Source organism: Pongo abelii, chromosome 20 (assembly GCF_028885655.2).
Source record: "Pongo abelii isolate AG06213 chromosome 20, NHGRI_mPonAbe1-v2.0_pri, whole genome shotgun sequence".
In the NCBI taxonomy this organism is placed as follows: Eukaryota; Metazoa; Chordata; class Mammalia; order Primates; family Hominidae; genus Pongo; species Pongo abelii.
Genome location: NC_072005.2, coordinates 12,682,772 through 12,704,514, shown reverse-complemented (window position 1 = coordinate 12,704,514; position 21,743 = coordinate 12,682,772). Strand labels below are relative to the sequence as shown.

The 21,743-nt window shown below is 53.8% G+C and overlaps 1 protein-coding gene across 13 annotated transcripts; it reads left to right on the top strand.

Annotated features, from left to right (window-relative positions):
* The first annotated feature begins 687 nt into the window (after positions 1-687).
* MAN2B1 (mannosidase alpha class 2B member 1) lies at positions 688-21,191 on the top strand. 13 transcript variants are annotated; one of them, XM_024236392.3, is made up of 24 exons: positions 688-901; positions 1,636-1,738; positions 1,917-2,090; positions 2,459-2,652; positions 3,616-3,748; positions 3,990-4,135; positions 6,405-6,521; positions 9,259-9,341; positions 9,425-9,545; positions 9,628-9,706; positions 10,202-10,311; positions 10,703-10,810; positions 11,073-11,189; positions 11,880-12,065; positions 15,299-15,396; positions 15,493-15,610; positions 17,529-17,647; positions 17,739-17,840; positions 18,329-18,458; positions 18,541-18,621; positions 19,335-19,562; positions 20,119-20,274; positions 20,381-20,483; positions 20,958-21,178. In XM_024236392.3, exons 1-24 carry the CDS (start codon positions 740-742, stop codon positions 21,068-21,070), a joined length of 3,081 nt encoding a protein of 1,026 aa, XP_024092160.3. In that variant the 5' UTR covers positions 688-739; the 3' UTR covers positions 21,071-21,178.
* The last annotated feature ends 552 nt before the right edge of the window (positions 21,192-21,743 follow it).

The window sequence follows — 21,743 nt, the reverse complement described above, 5'->3', positions numbered from 1 at the left end:
ATCTTGTGTTTTCAAACCCGTCTCTACAAAACAACCCATGTTGTCCAGGCTGGTCTCAAACTCCCAGGCCCAAGTGATCCACCAGCCTGGCCTTCCCAAAGTGCTGGGATTGCAGGCTTGAGCCACTGCGCCTGGTCTGGGCTTTGTTTTCTTATCAGAGAATGAACTGGTAGGAATTGGGAAAGGCATGAAAGACTCGGGGTCCTTCCCCACTTGTCAGACCCTCTTTTCTCTCCGGAACACCCAGGGATCCTTCTCAACCAGGCTGGATCCCATCCCCGGTACTCCAAGGGTATTTACCCAACGTCCCAATCCCCACAGTATAGGACTCTTCATCAGATCCTCCTCTTAGGCAAGCTAGGTCCTTACAGGACCCTAGCGCTGAAGGTCCATGGGACACCCTGGATTCCCATGGACACACTACACCGGCTAGGAAAACCCGGCCCCCTTAGGAAAAGCACTTCTGCTCCTACCGGCATTAAGAGGCATTCCAAGACTCTTCATAGCCCGTGAGACGCCAGTGTCACCTTTAGCCCAACCAGTGCCCTGAGGGTGGCATTTTCCTACCTTCCTATAAAGACCCCCGGGATTGCCCAGGGCTACAGCCTCTCTCTCCGGTGAGCCGCCAGACCGCGCCCTGGCCCCGCCCCCCACCCCGATTGGCCCGGCCGGGTCTGAGGGCGGGGCGTTTGCCCGGCCTTTCCAGGGCCGGGGAACCCCAGGAGGAAGCTGCTGAGCCATGGGCGCCTACGCGCGGGCTTCGGGGGTCTGCGCTCGCGGCTGCCTGGACGCAGCAGGCCCCTGGACCATGTCCCGCGCCCTGCGGCCACCGCTTCCGCCTCTCTGCTTTTTCCTTTTGTTGTTGCTGGCGGCTCCTGGTGCTCGGGCCGGGGGATACGAGGTGAGTGGGGCCTCCGAGCGGAAACGTACAGGAGGCAGAGTGAAACCCAGAATACAGTCTAGAGGTGTGGGTGGGTCTGTCCTGTGGGTGTCTAGTGAATGGCTGATGATATGACAGTGTGGTCTGAGTGCTTGCTTTGTGTCATTGCGAGGTCTGGCTGTGCGCATCTGAGTATAGGACTGTGTCTGATTGTACCTGCCTCCGTGTCTCCGGGATGCTTGCCTAGACTTTGTCTGCACTTAACTGTGGGATTGGAGGGGCAAGAGGTGGCAGGGGGTGAGCAGTGTATGTGTGGGGGGAGGTGCTGGCTGAGAGCTGGGACTCTGGAGTCTGCCTGAAATTCCAGCCTAGCTCTTACACTTCCTGAGCGTGTGACGTTGGGCAAGTCACCTATCCTCTCTGAGCCTCAGTGCCTTCATCTGGAAACTGGGGATAACATCACCCCACCTCCCAGGGTGGCCGTCTGCTGTTGGCAAATGCTGAACAAACATCAGCTACTTCTATTATTATTTTCCCAGAGTGTGAATGAGAGCTACCCTGTGGGGTTGTGCAAAGTGGGAGCTGTATCTATGAGCACAGCTATGTATGTGTCCTGCCTGGGAGGGCCTGGCCTCCTCTGCACATAGACGAGATCAGGCCTCTCTGAGTCACTCACCTCTAGATCAAGACTTACTCTGCAGCCCCCGACCTCCGGGGTTATTGACAAGGTATGTGTGTTTGGGGTCCCTGTGCAGACATGCCCCACAGTGCAGCCGAACATGCTGAACGTGCACCTGGTGCCTCACACACATGATGACGTGGGCTGGCTCAAAACCGTGGACCAGTACTTTTATGGAAGTGAGTAGAGGATGGGGACTGGTCCCTGGGATCCCCATGGTCCCTGTAATCCCTTCTGGGTCCTGAACATTAGGGTGGGGCCAGTGTTACCGTAATATCCAGGGTTTGGGCTCCTGTGTCTAGGAATAACCCCCTTGGCTCTGCTGTGCCCTGAGAGCCTTATCCCTGTTATCCACAGTCAAGAATGACATCCAGCACGCCGGTGTGCAGTACATCCTGGACTCGGTCATCTCTGCCTTGCTGGCAGATCCCACACGTCGCTTCATTTACGTGGAGATTGCCTTCTTCTCCCGTTGGTGGCACCAGCAGACAAATGCCACACAGGAAGTCGTGCGAGACCTTGTGCGCCAGGGTGAGCCTACCCCAAGGAAGTGAAAAGAGGAAGCCCAGCCCAGCTTCTGCTTCTGCATCTCTGGTTTCTGAGATTTTGTCATGCCATGTGTAAGCTGTACAACATGCGTGTCGCTCCGCCTGCCTGGACTCTCCATTTGGAGAACTCCTATACATCCCACAAAGCCCCACCTGCCGTGCATCCTCTGGGAAGCCTGCCATGCAGGGGGGCCTCTTTCCCATATCCGGGAACTATGGCCTGGGAGCGACCCCTCTTGCCCTTCCGCCAGAAATGAGTACACAGGCAGGCTTTCACATTCCCAGTATCACCCACCCTACTCCCACTCCTGGCTCTGACCGCTGACCCTGACCTTGCCTGTCCTGGCACAGGGCGCCTGGAGTTCGCCAACGGTGGCTGGGTAATGAACGATGAGGCAGCCACCCACTACGGTGCCATCGTGGACCAGATGACACTCGGGCTGCACTTTCTGGAGGACACATTTGGCAATGACGGGCGACCCCGTGTGGCCTGGCACATTGACCCCTTCGGCCACTCTCGGGAGCAGGCCTCGCTGTTTGCGCAGGTGCGACCCGGGACCTCTCTTGGGCCCACTTCTTCACTCACTCTGGCTTCTCCCTCGCCCACTCAAACCCCGCCCTCTCCCTGAAATCTCACAAGGACCAGGCCCAGGCCTGTTGAAGCCCTGCCCCTTGAGTGAGCTGTAAGGCCAGTGACTTTTGAGCTCTGGCCTCAGCCAGCTATGCCCAGCCCCAGGCTGACCCAGCTCCGGCTGGCTCCGCCCAGCTCCGCCCTCTCCCCTAATAGGCCCCTCTTGGTGTTCTGGCCCCACCCACTAGCTAGGGTCCTGGCTCCTCCCTAAACTGTGTGGCAAGTGGATGCCTAGGCTGCCTTAAAAACAGCTTCATTACCTGTGCTCAGACCCCATCCATCCTCAGGCTGTGGAAGGGGGACTCTCATTCCTGGAGTCAGGCCTGCTCTGAGCTTTGACCGCGCTGGGGAGGTGAACCTGGGTTCTGATGTTGGACCCGCCCTCTCCCTGCTAGCCCAGGGTGGTGAGTTCTGAAACTTCCCCAAGCTTGGAAATAAGCTGGAGGCCTCTCTGTTTCAGCCCTACGTGTTTTTGTTTTTGTTTTTTGAGACCGGGTCTTGCTGTCATCCAGGCTGGAGTGCAGTGGTGCAATCCTAGCTCACTATAGCCTCAATCTCCCGGATTCAAGCGATTCTCCTGTCTCGGCCTCCCTAGTAGATGAGACTACAAGAGCGCACCACCACGCCTGGCTAATTTTTAAATTTTTTGTAGAGACAGTCTGCCCGTGTTGTGCAGGCTGGTCTCAAAAACTCCTGGGTTTAAGTGATCCTCCTGTTTTGGCCTCCCAGAAGGCTGGGATCATAGGCAAGAGCCGCCACACCGACCTAGCACTGCTTTTTAACCTGTGCTCTGACCTGCCCCTCCCAAGCAGAGGGGAGTTTGGTGGTGAGAGGGCTGGGCACTAATTCACACTGCCTTTTCCTCCCCCATCCCCAGATGGGCTTTGATGGCTTCTTCTTTGGGCGCCTTGATTATCAAGATAAGTGGGTACGGATGCAGAAGCTGGAGATGGAGCAGGTGTGGCGGGCCAGCGCCAGCCTGAAGCCCCCGACTGCGGACCTCTTCACTGGTGAGGGGGCTTGGTGAGGGCAGGGCCAGCCATGGTGCCACACACTCAGAAGTGCCCTGGGCTTGATATCTGCTCTGCTGTCACTGTCCTGAAATTCCTATAGTCTGGGAATAAAGGCCCTGCATTTCCTTTTGCATTGGGACGCAAATTCTGAAGCCCATCCTGGGTGGTACATGGCTGGCTTTGAAACCAGGGCAGGTCTGGGTGATGGGCCACCCCTTGAACCTGGTGTGACCTGCAGGTGTGCTTCCCAATGGTTACAACCCGCCAAGGAATCTGTGCTGGGATGTGCTGTGTGATGATCAGCCGGTGGTGGAGGACCCCCACAGCCCCGAGTACAACGCCAAGGAGCTGGTCGATTACTTCCTAAATGTGGCCACTGCCCAGGTAACTCTGGTGTCCAAAACCTTCGAGTCCAGTATATACAATGCAATGAGCCCTTTCCATGGTACAGGCATCCCCTAACACGTTCTCCTTATTTTTAATTTTTTTGAGACAGAGTCTTACTCTGTCACCCAGGCTGGAGTGCAGTGTTGCCATCTCGGCTCACTGCAACCTCCGCCTCCTGGGTTCAAACAAGCACATCCAGCTAATTTTTATATTTTTGCACTGGGGTCTCATCATGTTGGCCAGGCTGGTCTTGAACTCCTGACCTCAAGTGATCCACCTGCCTTGGCCTCCCAAAGTGCTGGGATTACAGGCATGAGCCACCATGCCTCTTTATTTTTAATTTATTTTTAATTAATTAATTTTTTTTGACACAGAGTCTTGCTCTGTCACCCAGGCTGGAGTGCAGTGGCATAATCTCAGCTCACTGCAACCTCCGCCTCCCGGGTTCAAGCGATTCTCCTGCCTCAGCCTCCCGAGTAGCTGGGACTCCAGGTGCACACCACCACATCCAGCTAATTTTTTGTATTTTTAGTAGAGATGGTGTTTCACCATGTTGTCCAGGCTGGTCTCAAACTCCTGAGCTCAAGTGCTCTGCCTGCCTTGGCCTCCCAAAGTGCTGGGATTACAGGCATGAGCCACCGCACCTGGCCTCTATTTTTAACATTTTTATTTATTTATTATTCATTATTATTTTTTTTGAGACAGAGTCTTGCTCTGTCACCCAGGCTGGAGTGCAGTGGCATAATCTCAGCTCACTGCAACCTCCGCCTCCCGGGTTCAAGCGATTCTCCTGCCTCAGCCTCCTGAGAAGCTGGGATTACAGGCACCTGCCACCACGCCCAGCTAATTTTTGTATTTTTAGTAGACAGGGTTTCGTCATGTTGGCCAGGCTGGTCTTGAACTCCTGACCTCAGATGATCTACCTGCCTCAGCCTCCCAAACTGCTGGGATTACAGGCGTGGGCCACTGTGCCCAGTCTATTTTTAACATTTTTATTGAGAATTCGTTTTTTATTTTTTTTAGACTCACTCTGTCACCCAGGCTGGAGTGCAGTGGCATGATCTCGGCTCACTGCAACCTCCACCTACTGAGTTCAAGCGATTCTTCTGCCTCAGCCTCCCGAGTAGCTGGGATTACAGGTGCCACCACCACGCCCGGCTAAGTTTTATGTCTTTTTAATAGAAAGGGGGTTTCACCATATTGGCCAGGCTGGTCTCGAACTCCTAACCTTTTGATCCACCAGCCTCAGCCTCCCAAAGTGCTGGGATTACAGGTGGGAGTCACTGCGCCCAGCCTTTAACATTTTTATAATTAAAAACATTATTTTTTCACAGAGATAAGGTCTCACCATGTGGCCCAGGCTGCTCTCAAACTCCTGAACTCAAGTGATCCTCCTGCCTTGGCCTCCCAAAGTGCTAGGATTATAGGTGTGAGCCACCATGCCTGGCATAACACATTCTCCTTAAAAAAAATTTTTTCCCTTTCTTTAAAAATTGATGGCTGGGCACGGTGGCTCACGCCTATAATCCCAGCACTTTGAGAGGCCGAGACGGGCAGATCATCTGAAGTCAGGAGTTCGAGACGAGCCTAGCCAACATGACGAAACCCTGTCTTTACTAAAAATACAAAAATTAGCAGGGTGTGGTGGCGCACGCCTGTAATCCCAGCTACTTGGGAGGCTAAGGCAAGAGAGTCGCTTGAACCTGGGAGGTGGAGGTTGCAGTGAGCCGAGATCACGTCACTGCACTCTAGCTTGGGCAGCAGAGTGAAACTCTGTCTCAAAAAAAAAAATTGTTTTAGATTAATTTTTTTTTTCTTGAGACAGGGTCTTGCTATGTGGCCCAGGTTGGTCTTAAACTCCTAGACTCAAGCGATCCTCCTGCCTCAGTCTCCTGAGTAGCTGGGATTACAGGTTGATCCCCTGTAATCATGTTCTCATGCCCCTTGGAGGAAGATGCTATTCTATTCACCATCACAATGTCCCCCTCCTGGAATTACGTGCATTCCTCACTAGAAGAGATAGCATAGGCTGGGCAAGAGATAGCATGGCATGGTGCCTGAATGCCCTCTTCTAGGTAGTGGGTCCAAGAGAACTGCTCAACAACTGCTGGCTACTTTTATCTGTGTCCCCACGCTCCCATGTGCCATACCCCCACCCATGCCTGTATGTGCACCCAACATCCTTGACCCCATATACATCAAAACACAGCTATACACAGGGATGGCCCAGGATCCTCTGGCTTCAGGACTCCCCTCTTGCCTGCAGGGCCGGTATTACCGCACCAACCACATTGTGATGACCATGGGCTCGGACTTCCAATATGAGAATGCCAACATGTGGTTCAAGAACCTTGACAAGCTCATCCGGCTGGTAAATGCGCAGGTCAGTGTGCCTACCCTGTGGTACCCTTGTGCACATGTGCGCTTGCATCTGGGGGCCTTGGGTCATGTGCATAGCTCTCAGTGCTTTGTTTTCTATTGTTCTATTGTGGTCATTCTATAACAAACGACCACAGTTAGCAGCTCAAAACAACAGAAATACATTGTCTTACAGTTCTGTAGGTAAGAAGTCCAGCATGAGGCCTGGCGCGATGGCTCATGCCTGTAATCCCAGCACGTTGGGAGGCCGAGCCGGGCGGATCACGAGGTCGGGAATTCGAGACCAACCTGACCAACGTGGTGAAACGCTGTCTTTACTAAAAATACAAAAATTAGCTGGGTGTGATGGTGCGTGCCTGTAATCCCAGCTACTTGGGAGCCTGAGGCAGGGGAATCGCTTGAATCCGGGAGGCGGAGGTTGCAGTGAGCCGAGATTGTACCACTACACTCCGGCCTGGGCCGCAGAGAAAGACTCCGTCTCAAAAAAAAAAAAAAAAAAATCCAGCCTGAGTCTCACCAGGCTATAATCAAGGTGTTGGCAAGGCTGTGTTCCTTCTGCAGTCTCTAGGAGAGAATATAATTTCCTTGCTTTTTCCAACATCTAGAAGTTGCCCACATTCAAAGTCTCTTCTTGGCTCCATCTTCAAAGCCAGCCACATAGCATCTTTCTGACCCTGTTTCTGTAATCACATCCCTTTCTCTCATTCTCACCTCTTCTGCCTCCCTCTTCTACATTTTATTTATTTATTTATTTATTTACTTACAGACGGAGTCTCGCTCTGTCGCCCAGGCTGGAGTGCAGTGGCGTGCTCTCGGCTCACTGCAACCTCCACCTCCCAGGTTCAAGTGATTCTTCTGCCTCAGCCTCCTGAGTAGCTGGGATTACAGTCGCGTGCCACCACGCCCAGCTAATTTTTGTATTTTTAGTAGACAGGGTTTCACCACGTTGGCCAGGATGGTCTCGATCTCTTGACCTCGTGATCCACCCCACTCGGCCTCCCAAGGTGCTGGGATTACAGATGTGAGCCACTGTGTGGCCCAATTTCCCTACTTTAAGTTTAGCTGATGAACAACCTCAATTCCATCTGCAACCTTAATTCCCCTTTTGCCATGTAATCTAATGTGGTAATAGGTTCTGGGGATCAAGACATAGAAACTTTTGGGCAGTTATCATTTTATCCAACACAGATGTGTTAATGTTTTGCACTACGTGGCCTGTGGCTGTGGCTGTGTGCGCAGTCAGTCACTCTCATCAGCACAGAAACTTGTCTCCCCTCTCCCATCTCAGACACCCCTTCCCATCAGTCTTGTCCTCACTCCAGTGCAATCTCCATTCCCACCTTCCACTCGCTCCCAGCACTGCTATTTCACCAAAACAGCTCTTTTATGTCATTTATTTTTATTTTTTCTTTTTAAAATTTTATTTATTTATTTATTTATTTATCGAGACAGTGTCTTGCTTTGTCGCCCAGGCTGGAGTGCAGTGGCACAATCTTGGCTCACTGCAACCTCTGCCTCCTGGGTTCTAGCGATTCTCCTGCCTCAGCCTCCCAAGTAGCTGGGACTACAGGCATGTGCCACCAACCCTGGCTAATTTTTGTATTTTTAGTAGAGGCAGGGTTTCACTATGTTGGCCAGGCTGGTCTCAAACTCCTGCCCGCATGTGATCTGCCTGCCTCGGCCTCCCAAAGTGCTGGGATTGTCATCTGAGGTGGGCGGATCACTTGAAGACAGGAGTTGGAGACCAGCCTGGCCAACATGGTGAAACCTTGTCTCTACTAAAAATACAACAAATTAGGTGGGCGTGGTGGCACTCATCTGTAAGACCAGCTACTCGGCAGGCTGAGGCAGGAGAATCACTGGAATCTGGGAGGCAGAGTTTGCAGTAAGCCGAGATCGTGCCACTGCACTCCAGCCTGGGTGACAGAGTGAGACTTAGTCTCAAAAAAAAAAAAAAAGTTTATTGAGCACCTACTGTGTACACTGGGGACACAGCACGTGCAAAACAAACATCCTTTTCCTCACATAGGTCACTTTCTTGTTCCTCCACCTCGCTCAGGTAAAAGTGCACCTCCATTCATTATAAAAATTGTGTCTAGGCCGGGCACGGTGGCTTATGCCTGTAATCCCAGCACTTTGGGAGGCCGAGGCGGGCGGATCATGAGGTCAGGAGATCGAGACCATCCTGGCTAACATGGTGAAACTCTGTCTCTACTAAAAAATACAAAAAATTAGCCAGGTGTGGTGGCGGGCGCCTGTAGTCCCAGGTACTCATGAGGCTGAGGCTAGAGAATGGCATGAACCTGAGAGGTGGAGCTTGCAGTGAGCCAAGATGGAGCCATTGCACTCCAGCCTGGGTGACAAAGTGAGACTCCCTCTCAAAAAAAAAGTGTGTCTTTTGGTAACAATCTGACGGTCCTGCAAAATGATTATTCCTGCCCTATAATGTCACACTTAGTTTTTCCACAAAAGTTTTTAATAATAAAATTGGAATTATTGTAAAAGTTTAGTAAAATTTCAGGTTTATTCTTGCATCTCTGAAATCCTTTTTAAAAAGGCTAGTGGTCATGTTCAACTTCAGCCAAAATTCATTTTCACACCCGACCATTGGCTTGCACGCCAAATATGTATTTAGAGAAACTGAACCTACGGGATGCATGAATGTGCACACGTGTGTGGAAGTGTGGGCCCCCAGGAAGGTGCGGACTCCCAAGGGCTCACTCCCTCGCCTCCCCCAGCAGCAGGCAAAAGGAAGCGGTGTCCATGTTCTCTACTCCACCCCCGCTTGTTACCTCTGGGAGCTGAACAAGGCCAACCTCACCTGGTATTTGGGGAAACTGGGGAGCTTGGGGGGGTTGGCATGCCCCGTGGGTCATGACCCTGCCTTCAATGCCCCTGCTGCTGTAGGTCAGTGAAACATGACGACTTCTTCCCTTACGCGGATGGCCCCCACCAGTTCTGGACCGGTTACTTTTCCAGTCGGCCGGCCCTCAAACGCTACGAGCGCCTCAGCTACAACTTCCTGCAGGTGGGTAGGAGCCGGGCTAGAGGGGGCATGCAGCCCCGAGGCCCGACAGGCTGGGCGCCCCAACATACCCCTCTGCCTCCAGGTGTGCAACCAGCTGGAGGCGCTGGTGGGCCTGGCGGCCAACGTGGGACCCTATGGCTCCGGAGACAGTGCACCCCTCAGTAAGTGTCGGGCCCAACAGGGGAAGAGGTTTGCGGCTGAAGCTGGAAACCACCCCTAGGCCACCCCCCTCGAGTTTCTTCTTTTTTTTTTTTTTTGAGACGGAGTCTCGATCTATCTCCCAGGCTGGAGTGCAGTGGCGCGATCTCAGCTCACTGCAAGCTCCGCCTCCCGCGTTCACGCCATTCTCCTGCCTCAGCCTTCCGAGTAGCTGGGACTACAGGCGCCCGCCACCACGCCCGGCTAATTTTTTGTATTTTTAGTAGAGACGGGGTTTCACCGTGTTAGCCAGGATGGTCTGGATCTGACCTCGTGATCCGCCTGCCTCGGCCTCCCGAAGTGCTGGGATTACAGGCGTGAGCCACCGCACCCGGCTGTCCTCGAGTTCCTTCTTAAAGCCTCTAAGAATCCTGCCCGTCAGCACCGGACCTTTCGCTTCCTCTTGGGGTCTGAGCTGAGTCCCACAGAACCTCACCGGACTCATTGTCTATGAGCAGATGAGGCGATGGCTGTGCTCCAGCATCACGACGCCATCAGCGGCACCTCCCGCCAGCACGTGGCCAACGACTACGCGCGCCAGCTTGCTGCAGGCTGGGGGCCTTGCGAGGTGCGCGCGGGGCGAGACTTGGGAGACAAGGGGGTGGAGACAGGAAGGGGCGAGGCCAGGGCCTGGGAAAGGGGACAGAGACAGGTGTGAGGCGTAGCCGAGAGCCGTGTGGCGGGGCCATAAGGGCTCGTGGGGGCGGGGCTTGTAGGAGGCGGGGAAAGATACAGGTACGGGGCGGGGCTTTGCAGGGGAAAAGGAGGCGGGGCGTGGGCAAGAGGAGGCGGAGACAGTTATGGGTGTAGTCAAGGGCAGCAGGGTGGGGCTAGAAGGGCTTTTGGGGCGAGTCTTGAGGGAGGCGGGACAGAGACCGGAACGGGGCGGGGCCTGGGGAGAGCGGGAGGAGTCAGGCCTGGAGTCCAGAACCCACCGGTCCCTTTGCGCTCTTCCGCAGGTTCTTCTGAGCAACGCGCTGGCTCGGCTCAGAGGCTTCAAAGATCACTTCATCTTTTGCCGACAGCTAAACATCAGCATCTGCCCGCTCACCCAGACGGCGGCGCGCGTGAGCCGGGACGGGAGGGGTGGATCTCGGGCAGATGGGCTTTAGAGGGGGTAGTTGGAAAATGTTTTTGGAAGACTATTACAGGAGTGAAATTACGTGGGCTGCGAAGCTGGGTCAGGACAGAGAACAACGCATCTCGAGGGGGCTTGGCCTTAAGTGCATTGACCACACCAGGACCACCCAAGGGCGTTTCTGTGCAAAGTGGGTGGGTTTAGAGAAGGCCTGCTGTGACTCATGCCCTCTCTGACCCCCGCCTCCCCAGTTCCAGGTCATAGTTTATAATCCCCTGGGGCGGAAGGTGAATTGGATGGTACGGCTGCCGGTCAGCGAAGGCGTTTTCGTTGTGAAGGACCCCAATGGCAGGACAGTGCCCAGCGATGTGAGCCCAGAAAATGAATATTCCCCTGCTGGAACTCCTCCCCCAATGGGCATTTCCTCATCGCCCCCATGGATACCGCCTGCCTCCATGAATACCTCCCACTCATGCATATCTCTTCCCTCCTCTTGTATCTTCTGCCTCTGCCCCTTAATATCAGTCGCCCCTTGGGAACATCTGCCTCCTGTGAGTGGTCCTCCCTCTTTTTTTTTTTTTTTTTGAGACGGAGTCTCACTCTGTCACCCAGGCTGGAGTGCAGTGGCGCGATCTCGGCTCACTTCAAACTCCGCCTCCTGGATTACAGGCATGAGCCACCGTGCCTGGCTGGTCCTCCATTTTAATACCCCGCTTCCCCAGGAAAATTTATTGCTGTTTATGGACATCTCCTTCATTCCAGAAAACATCCTCCCCCAAACCTCTTCCTCCCCCGAGAACCTGCCTCAAGGGTTTCTTCCGCTACTTCCTCCTTCACTCCCCCGACTCCATGGTCTCTCTGCCCTCCCAATGGGTTTTTTTCCACCTGGTGACTCTTCTGTGTAATCATTTCCTTGGAATCTGACTGTCCCCCCACCACACACACCTCCATTTCCTTTCTCCATCTCAGGACTCTTCCTTCCTTGAGTTTTTTGTCTCCATGCATGTATAGCTTTCCATGGGTACTCTTGACTCAGTTTTCCTCTTCCTTTATCCGAGGTGGTGATATTTCCCAGCTCAGACAGCCAGGCGCACCCTCCGGAGCTGCTGTTCTCAGCCTCACTGCCTGCCCTGGGCTTCAGCACCTATTCAGTAGCCCAGGTGCCTCGCTGGAAGCCCCAGGCCCACGCACCACAGCCCATCCCCAGGAGATCCTGGTCCCCTGCTTTAACCATCGAAAATGAGGTGAGACCCCATTTCAATCCCCTTTCCTGCTCTTGTGACAAATTTGAAATGTCATGGTGAGCTGTGTGGACTCTGGGTCAGCAGGTCCCTAGGCTCATGACCTCCTGTCACAACTCCCCTCATTGGGTGTCCTTGAGCAAGTGACCTTTGTCTGAGCCTCAGTGTCCTTTCCTGGGACTGTTATGAGGACCCAGTGTGATCATGGGTGACATTTGACAGATACGTCAGAGCTGGTGGCAGGTGGTAGTTTGCAATTTTGGCGGGGACATTTCAGGGAAGGTGTTCCCAATAAAGGTGACATTTAAGATATGACCTGAGGGAGGGAGCCATGTGGCCGTTTGGAGGAAGAGAGATCCAGACGGGGAGAGAATAACAGGCACAAAAGCCTTCAAGCAGGAGAGTGTGCAGAATTCCAGGAGCCACAAGGAGCTCAGTGTGGCTGAAGCAGGGTGAACGGGTGACAGGTCAGACCTTGAGGGCCTTGAGGACCAACAGGAAGACTTTGGCTTTTGCCAGTCGTTGTTGCTCATGTGTCTAATCCTAGCTCTTTGGGAGGCTGAAGCGGGAGGATCACTTGAGCCCAGGAGTTGTCTCAGCTAATTGGGAGGGCCATATGGGAGGTTTGTTTGAGCTAGGGAGTTTGAGGTTGCAGTGGGCAATGATTGTTCCACTGTACTCCATCCTGGCAACAGAGTGAAACCCTGTCTGAAAAGAATAATAATAAAATAGGCTGGGCATGGTGGATTATACCTGTAATTCTAGCACCACGGGAGGCTGAGGTGGGTGGATCTACTGAGCTCAGGAGTTTGAGACCAGCTTGGGCAACATCGTGAAACCCAGTCTCTACAAAAAATACAAAAAATTAGCTGGGCGTGGTGGTACATGTCTGTAATCCCAGCTACTTGGGGGCTGAGGAAGGAGGATTGCTTGAGCCCAGGTGGCAGAGGTTGCAGTGAGCTGAGATTGTGCCACTGCACTGCAGCCTGGGTGACAAAGTGAGACCCTGTCTCAATAAAATAAAAGAAGTTCTGCAGTAGGACTGTTCATGTTCGGAAGAAAACATCTTTTTTATATTTTTATTAAAATAAAATGAAAGAAAAGAAGTTAAAACATACTCACAGGCCCCTAAAAGTCTTGTGAGTTCTGGCATTGTGGTTCACACATCAGATGCCCAAGTTGGCCCTGGTCCACAGCAGAGGAGGGCTTTGATGGGACTTAGGGTATCACAGGTGTGCTCTGGCTGTTGTGGAGAACAGACTGTAGGCAGCCAGTGTGGAAGTGCAGGGACCTGGAAGGGGTTGACTGCACTAGCCCTGGAAGGCCCTGGTAAGAGGTGGTGAGATTGAAAATAAGGTTGGGGGGGCCGGGCGCGGTGGCTCACGCCTGTAATCCCAGCACTTTGGGAGGCCGAGGCAGGCAGATCACGAGGTCAGGAGATCGAGACCATCGTGGCTAACACGGTGAAACCCTGACTCTACTAAAAATACAAAAAATTTAGCCGGGCATGGTGGCGGGCATCTGTAGTCCCAGTTACTCGGGAGGCTGAGGCAGGAGAATGGCGTGAACCCGGGAGGCAGAGCTTGCAGTGACCCGAGATTGCGCCACTGCATTCCAGCCTGGGCAACAGAGCGAGACTCCGTCTTAAAAAAAAAAAAAAGAAAAAAGTAAAGGCTGGGGTGGGCACGTTGGCTCATGCCTGTAATCCCAGGACTTTGGGAGGCTGAGGCGGGCAGGTCACCTGAGGTCAGGAGTTTGAGACCAGCCTGGCCAACATAATGAGACCTCGTCTGTACCAAAAATACAAAAATTAACTGGGCGTGGTGGTACACACTTGTAGTCCCAGCTACTCGGGAGGGAGAGGCAGGAGAATCACTTGAACCCAGGAGGTGGAGGTTGCAGTGAGCCGAGATCATGCCACTGCACTCCAGCCTGGGGGACAGAGTAAGACTCTGTCTCAAAAACAAACGAAAAAAAGAAAATCAGGTTGAATGGCTGGGTGTGGTGGACTGCTTGAGCCCAGGAGTTGGACACTAGCCCCTGGCAACATAGTGGGACCCCCATCTCTAGAAAACAAATTTAATTTTTTTTTTTTTAAATTTAGTGGAGATGGAGTTTCACCATGTTGGCCAGGCTGGTATCAAACTCCTCACCTCAGGTTATCCACCCAACTCGGTCTCCCAAAGTTCTGGGATTACAGGTGTGAGCCACTGCGCTCGGCCCTAAAAAAATTTTAAATTGAAAAAAAAAGGGGCGCGTTGGCTCACGCCTGTAATCCCAGCACTTTGGGAGGCTGAGGCGGGTGGATCATGAAGTCAGGAGTTCGAGACCAGACTGGCCAATATGGTGAAACCCCCTCTCTAATAAAAATACAAAAATTAGCCAGGTGTGGTGTCATGTGCCTGTAGTCCCAGCTATTCAGGAGGCTGAGGCAGGAGAAATGCTTGAACCCGGGAGGCGGAGGTTGCAGTGAGCTGAGATCATGCCACTTTCTGCACTCCAGCCTGGGCGATAGAGCGAGACTCAGTCTCAAAAAAAAAAAAAAAAAAAAAAACCCAGGCCGGGTGCAGTGGCTCACGCCTGTAATCCCAGCCCTTTGGGAGGCCAAGGTGGGTGGATTACCTGAGGTCAGGAGTTTGAGACCAGACTGGCCAATATGGTGAAACCCCGTCTCTAATAAAAATACAAAAATTAGCCAGGTGTGGTGGCATGTGCCTGTAGTCCCAGCTATTCAGGAGGCTGAGGCAGGAGAATTGCTGGAACCTGGGGGCAGAGGCTGTAGTGAGCGGAGATTGCGCCCCTGCACTCTAGCCTGGGCGACAGAGCAAGTCTCTGTCTCAAAAAAAAAAAAAAAAAAAAAAATCTGGCTGGGCACGGTGGCTTATGCCTATAATCCTAGTACCTTGGGAGGCCAAGGTGAGCAGATCACTTGAGGTCAGGGGTTTGAGACCAGCCTGGTCAACATGGTGAAACCCCGTCTCTACTAAAAATATGAAAATTAGCCAGGCGGGGTGGTGGGCGCCTGTAATCCCAGCTACTTGGGTAGCTGAGGCACGAGAATCACTTGAACCCGGGAGGTGGGGGTTGCAGTGAGCCAAGATTGTACCACTGTACTCTAGCCTGGGCTACAGAGTGAGACTGTCTCAAAAAAAAAAAAAAAAATTACAAAAAAAAAAAACCACATACACACACACACACACACACACAAACCCATCTGTGGACCCTTTTCTGCCCAGCACATCCGGGCAACGTTTGATCCTGACACAGGGCTGTTGATGGAGATTATGAACATGAATCAGCAACTCCTGCTGCCTGTTCGCCAGACCTTCTTCTGGTAAGGGAAGATCACCAGGCCTGAGGGTGGGGTGGTGGTGCTTGGTTGGCATAGAGCTAGGGCCCCTTACCTGACTCTCACCTGCCCCAACCCCAGGTACAACGCCAGTATAGGTGACAACGAAAGTGACCAGGCCTCGGGTGCCTACATCTTCAGACCCAACCAACAGAAACCACTGCCTGTGAGCCGCTGGGCTCAGATCCACCTGGTGAAGGTCAGAGACTAGGAATGATGAGTGGGCAGCTGGGAATGGGGGAGTTATGGAGCCCAGGAGGGTGGTGGGCCATGTGTAGAGTGAGGGTAGGGGAGGATTTACTTTTCCTTCAGATCAGTGGGCTAAGACCCACAGATCAGCGGGGGGAATATTTGAGGGTCCTTCCATAGAGTTGATATTCATGGCTGGTTGTATGAGAGTCTCCCCGTAGGACACATCATACAAAGCCATTCACATCTGCTGTGGACATTTACATACTTAGTTTTGGAAATTGGGGGTGGGGCGTTCCCACTTGGCCCATGAATCAGGAGAGCCAAATATCACTGCTTGAAGAATTCACCAAAGTCTGTAGTAAGAGGAGCTTCTATCTGGAGTGGATATTTGAGAGTCCACCCTTGCATTGATTGGGTTTGGGCGAGTCTCAGGGTGAATGCCTGTGGGTGCATCTGGCTAGGAACAGTGTTTTCCCAAGGTCTCTCATTGATGTTTGACTTTCATAGATGACAAAACTCACATTTGTCCACATTCAAGAGCCTCACATTTCCTGTGAGTCCCTTTGAGATGAATGTCTGCATATTTGTATATAGTTTTGCCTGTTCTAACAGAGTTACCCAAATTAACTGTGACTAGAATAAGATAGAAGATTATTCTCTTCTAACAAAAAGTCTGGCTGTTAGTCCAGAGAAGGTGGGGTGGTTCCATAATCACCCAGGACCTCCTCTTCTATCTCGTTGCTCTGCCTTCCCCAATATTCAGTTTCCACCTCATGGTCCAAGATGGCTGCTGAAGCTCCAGCCGCCACATCTGTGTTTGAGTCAGTAGCAGAGGGACAGGGGCAAGGAACATTGTTGACACCACTTGGATCACTTTCTATGGGGCAAACTGTGGTCACTCAGCTACTGATAGCCTCAGGGAAGACTGGACAATATAGTCTTTATCCCAGGCAGCCATGTGCCAAGCTAGAATCCTATTCTATGGGGCAGTGGTGAACAGGAGGCATTTATGCCACACTCAAGAGTGATGTGGCAAGCCAGATGCAGTGGCTCATGCCTGTAATCCCAGCACTTTGGGAGATTGAAGCAGGAGGATCGCTTGAGCATAGGAGTTCAAGACCAGGTGGGAACGTTTGCTGATCAGGTGCCTACATAGTGATGCCCTGTCTCAAAAAAAAAAAGAGGCCGGGTGCAGTGGCTCATGCCTGTAATCCCAGCACTTTGCGAGGCAGAAGCAAGTGGATCATCTGAGGTCAGGAGTTCGAGACAAGTCTGGCCAACATGGATAGAAACCCCGTCTCTACTAAAAATACAAAATTAGCCAGGGGTGGTGGCAGGTACCTGCAGTCCCTCTACTCATGAGGCTGAGGCAGGAGAATTGCTTGAACCCGAGAGGCGGAGGTTGCAGTAAGGCGAGATTGTGCCACTGCACTCTATCCTGGGCAACAAGAGCAAAACTCAGTCTCAAAAAAAAAAAGAAAAAAGAATTATGTGGGGCGGGCTCAGTGGCTCACGCCTGTAATCCCAGCACTTTGGGAGGCTGAGGCAAGTGGATCATGAGGTCAGGAGATCGAGACCATCCTCGCTAACACGGTGAAACCCCGTCTCTACTAAAAATACAAAAAATTAGCCGGGCGTGGCGGCGGGTGCCTGTAGTCCCAGCTACTCGGGAGGCTGAGGCAGGAGAATGGCGTGAACCCGGGAGGCAGAGCTTGCAGTGAGCCGAGATGGCGCCATTGCACTCCCGCCTGGGCAAAAGAGCGAGACTCCGTCTCAAAAAAAAAAAAAAAGAATTATGTGGCAGTGACTGAAGGTTGACCTTGATGTAGGCCTTAATGGGGTTTATGGCCAGGGTTGGGGGACATTTGTAGGACTCACTTCTGCTCAGGTACAGACTGACACCCACCTCACCCGTGTGCCTGCAGACGCCCTTGGTGCAGGAGGTGCACCAGAACTTCTCAGCCTGGTGTTCCCAGGTGGTTCGCCTGTACCCGGGACAGCGGCACCTGGAGCTAGAGTGGTCGGTGGGGCCGATACCTGTGGGGTGAGTGGTACAGGCTGGGAGAGAGGTGTGGAAATAAGGGCAGAGTGGGGTTTATCCAAGGCTCACAACCTTGCCATCCCATTGGGTACAGCGACACCTGGGGGAAAGAGGTCATCAGCCGTTTTGACACACCGCTGGAGACAAAGGGACGCTTCTACACAGACAGCAACGGCCGGGAGATCCTGGAGAGGAGGTGGGGGGTGACTGAGAGCACTGAGGGGATGGTCTGTGGTGTGTTGGGGCCCAGGGGTGGTGGGGGAATTTGCTGATTACATGAGTGTGGGAGACAGAGGATGAAGGAAGAGTGAAGAGCAGGGGAGCCAGGCCGGGTGCAGTGGCTCACGCCTGTAATCCCAACACTTTGGGAGGCCGAGGTGGGCGGATCACGAGGTCAGGAGATCGAGACCATCCTGGCTAACATGGTGAAATCCTGTCTCTACTAAAAATACGAAAAAATCAGCCGGGTGTGGTGGTGGGCACCTGTAGTCCCACCTACCTGGGAGGCTGAGGCAGGAGAATGGCGTGAACCCGGGAGGCGGAGCTTGCAGTGAGCCGAGGTCGCACCACTGCACTCCAGCCTGGGTGACAGAGCGAGACTCCGTCTCAAAAAAAAAAAAAAAAAAAAAAAAAAAGAGTTGGGGAGCCAGATTCCAAGCCTGACCAGCTCACCCCCAACCCCAGGCAGGATTATCGACCCACCTGGAAACTGAACCAGACGGAGCCCGTGGCAGGAAACTACTATCCAGTCAACACCCGGATTTACATCACGGTAGCTCTCCCCCACCCTGCACCTCCCCACCTCGATGGAAAGGTAATCACCCCTTATCTGCAGCATCTCAAAACTGCCTGGGGTTGGGGTTGACTGCCCTCCACTTTCACCCTTCAACCGCCAGGATGGAAACATGCAGCTGACTGTGCTGACTGACCGCTCCCAGGGGGGCAGCAGCCTCAGAGATGGCTCGCTGGAGCTCATGGTGAGTGGGTCAGAGCCCCATCCAAACCAGGGTCCTCCCAACCTGGCCCCCTGCTGGACCTTGAAGGCTGTTTCTGGCCCAGTTCTCTGCTTTCGGGCCCCATTAAGCTGAGGACTCCGTTTCTTTATTTTCTTCTCTTTGAGATGGAATTTTGCTCTTGTTGTCCAAGCTGGAGTGCAATAGTGCTATGTCAGCTATTGTTCAAGCGATTCTCCTGCCTCAGCCTTCCAAGTAGCTGGGATTACAGGCACACACCATCACGCCCAGCTAATTTTGGTATTTTTAGTAGAGATGGGGTTTCACCATGTTGGCCAGGCTGGTCTCGAACTCCTGACCTCGGGTGATCCACCCACCTCGGCCTCCCAAAGTGCTGGGATTACAGGCGTGAACCACTGCGCCCGGCCAAGGACTCCATTTCTGTGTGCGACTTTTCCTCTCCGTTTTTCTCCATCTCCTACGCAGGCTCCCTCCACGCTCTGGCGTGCCATATCCAGGCCCCCCGTTAGGCACTTACCTCCTTCCGGCCTGGTTCCCATGCCTGCTTGGATCCTGCCTCTGCTGGGGTTGCCCTACCAGACCCTCACCTTCATCCTCATCCATTCCTCCCACCCTTTAATTTCTCTTGACATTCCCACACGCCCTTACCCAGTTTCTGGCCCAAGGACACCCACAAACCCACGACTCTCACCCCCTCCTGGCCACTCTCCCCCCAGGTGCACCGAAGGCTGCTGAAGGACGATGGACGCGGAGTATCGGAGCCACTAATGGAGAACGGGTCGGGGGCGTGGGTGCGAGGGCGCCACCTGGTGCTGCTGGACACAGCCCAGGCTGCAGCCGCCGGGCACCGGCTCCTGGCGGAGCAGGAGGTCCTGGCCCCTCAGGTGGTGCTGGCCCCGGATGGCGGCGCCGCCTACAATCTCGGGGCTCCTCCGCGCACGCAGGTGAGGGGCAGCGGGGTAGGCAGAGAGGACTGGAATGAAGTCTACCAGGGAGCCGGGTTTGGGTGCGGAGTTTGCTAGGCCCAGCGGGGATCTATTTGGCCATAATTAGCCCCAAACCCTCGGGCCAGCCCCATCCCCTGGGCAGTCCCCGCCCAGTGCCAGCCCAGTCCCAACCCCCTTGGACTGTATAGAGGCACAGCCCTAGCTCATGCCCCTAAACCAACTCACCTCCGGCCCCGCCCTCTCACCTCCCCCAGGCTCTGTCCCGCCTCACCCCGCCCCGCCGCGGCTTCAGCCCCGCCGTAACTCCCAAAGTCTCAGGTCACATCAGTTCTGCTCCGTCGGAACTCGAACCCTAAGCTTGGGACCGACCCATCTCCCCATTGGCTCAGCCCTCCCTGTCACTGCCCTGGCCGCTACTCTCGGCTGAGCCCTGCCCGTCTCCGGCGAAACCCCGCCCCTACAACCTAGCCCTGCCTCCTGACCTGGCTCGACCCCGCCCTTCTCCATCCAGGCCCCGCCCCTCTCCAACTCAGCCCCGCCCTCTCCCCCGCAGTTCTCAGGGCTGCGCAGGGACCTGCCGCCCTCGGTGCACCTGCTCACGCTGGCCAGCTGGGGCCCCGAGATGGTGCTGCTGCGCTTGGAGCACCAGTTTGCCGTGGGAGAGGATTCCGGACGTAACCTGAGCGCCCCTGTTACCTTGAACTTGAGGGTGAGAAGGGCAGAATTGAGAAAGAGATCAGAGAGAGGCAAGAGAGAGGAGAGAAGGGCAACCTGGCTTTGCCCCAACTCATCTGGGCCCATCCCCTTCCCCGCAGGACCTGTTCTCCACCTTCACCATCACCCGCCTGCAGGAGACCACGCTGGTGGCCAACCAGCTCCGCGAGGCAGCTTCCAGGCTCAAGTGGACAACAAACACAGGTGGGGCCCTGGTCAGAGGTAGGGAAGGGGTGGAGTCTTACCTGAGGCCGGCAGGTGGGGGCAATGTGTGAGGCATGGGATGTTGGCCAGGACCCAAAAAGGTCATGAGGGTATGGGGCAGAGTCCAGACCCAAGTTAGGGGCTTAAAGGATCTGAAATGGGTGCGGCAAACCAGGAATGGGTCTTGAGGTTTGTGGGTGGTGTTTAGTCCCAAGAACAAGATTTGAAAATCCCCATCCGTGTCTAGTTCTGGGAGGGTGTTCATCACCCCTGGGGTCAGATTGAGGGTATGAGGACATTGGACCTAGGGGTGGTATTCAGGGCCAGGGAAGCAGGTCAAGAGTCTGGGATTGAGGCCCTGGAGACAGATTTGGGGATGTGCAGCTGTGTCTAGACCCAGGGGAGGAAGCATAGTGGGGTGAGTCAGAGGAAGTCTGCACCTCCTCACTCCTCCTTCCCCCTGCACCTCTCTAGGCCCCACACCCCACCAAACTCCCTACCAGCTGGACCCAGCCAACATCACGCTGGAACCCATGGAAATCCGCACTTTCCTGGCCTCAGTTCAATGGAAGGAGGTGGATGGTTAGGTCTGCTGGGATGGGCCCTCCAAGCCCGAGTCTCCTGCTCCGGGGGCAGACCAGACTCTCACTCTCCTCTTGGGGCTGCTGCCATTAAAATGCTACTACTAAGACTCAGGTCGCTCTGTGACTGAGTGTGGGTTTTTTTTGTCTGTTATTTGCTTGTTAGAGGGGGACAGAATTGATGATCCAGAGCCGGGTGTGGTGGCTTGCTCCTGTAATCCTAACAACTCTGGAGGCTGAGGAGGGAGAATCACTTGAGCCCAGGAGATCTAGACTAGCCTGGGCCACAAAATGAGGCCCTGTCTGTAAAAAAAAATTTTAAAAATTAGCTGGGTGAAGTGTCTGTATTCCCAATTACTTGGGAGAATTGCTTGAGCACAGGAGGTCAAGGCTGCAGTAAGTGATAATCACACCACTGCACTCCAGCCTGGGCAAGAGAGCCAGATCCTATCTCTTTTTGTGTGTGTGTGTGTTGGGGACGGAGTCTCCCTCTGTCACCTAGGCTAGAGTGCAGTGGCGCAATCTTGGCTCACTGCAACCTCCGCTTTCCAGGTTTTTGCGATTCTCTTGCCTCAGCCTTCCAAGTAGCTGGGACTACAGGCACCCCCCACCATGCCTGGCTCATTTTTGTATTTTTAGTAGAGATGGGGTTTCACCATGTTGGCCAGACTGGCCTCAA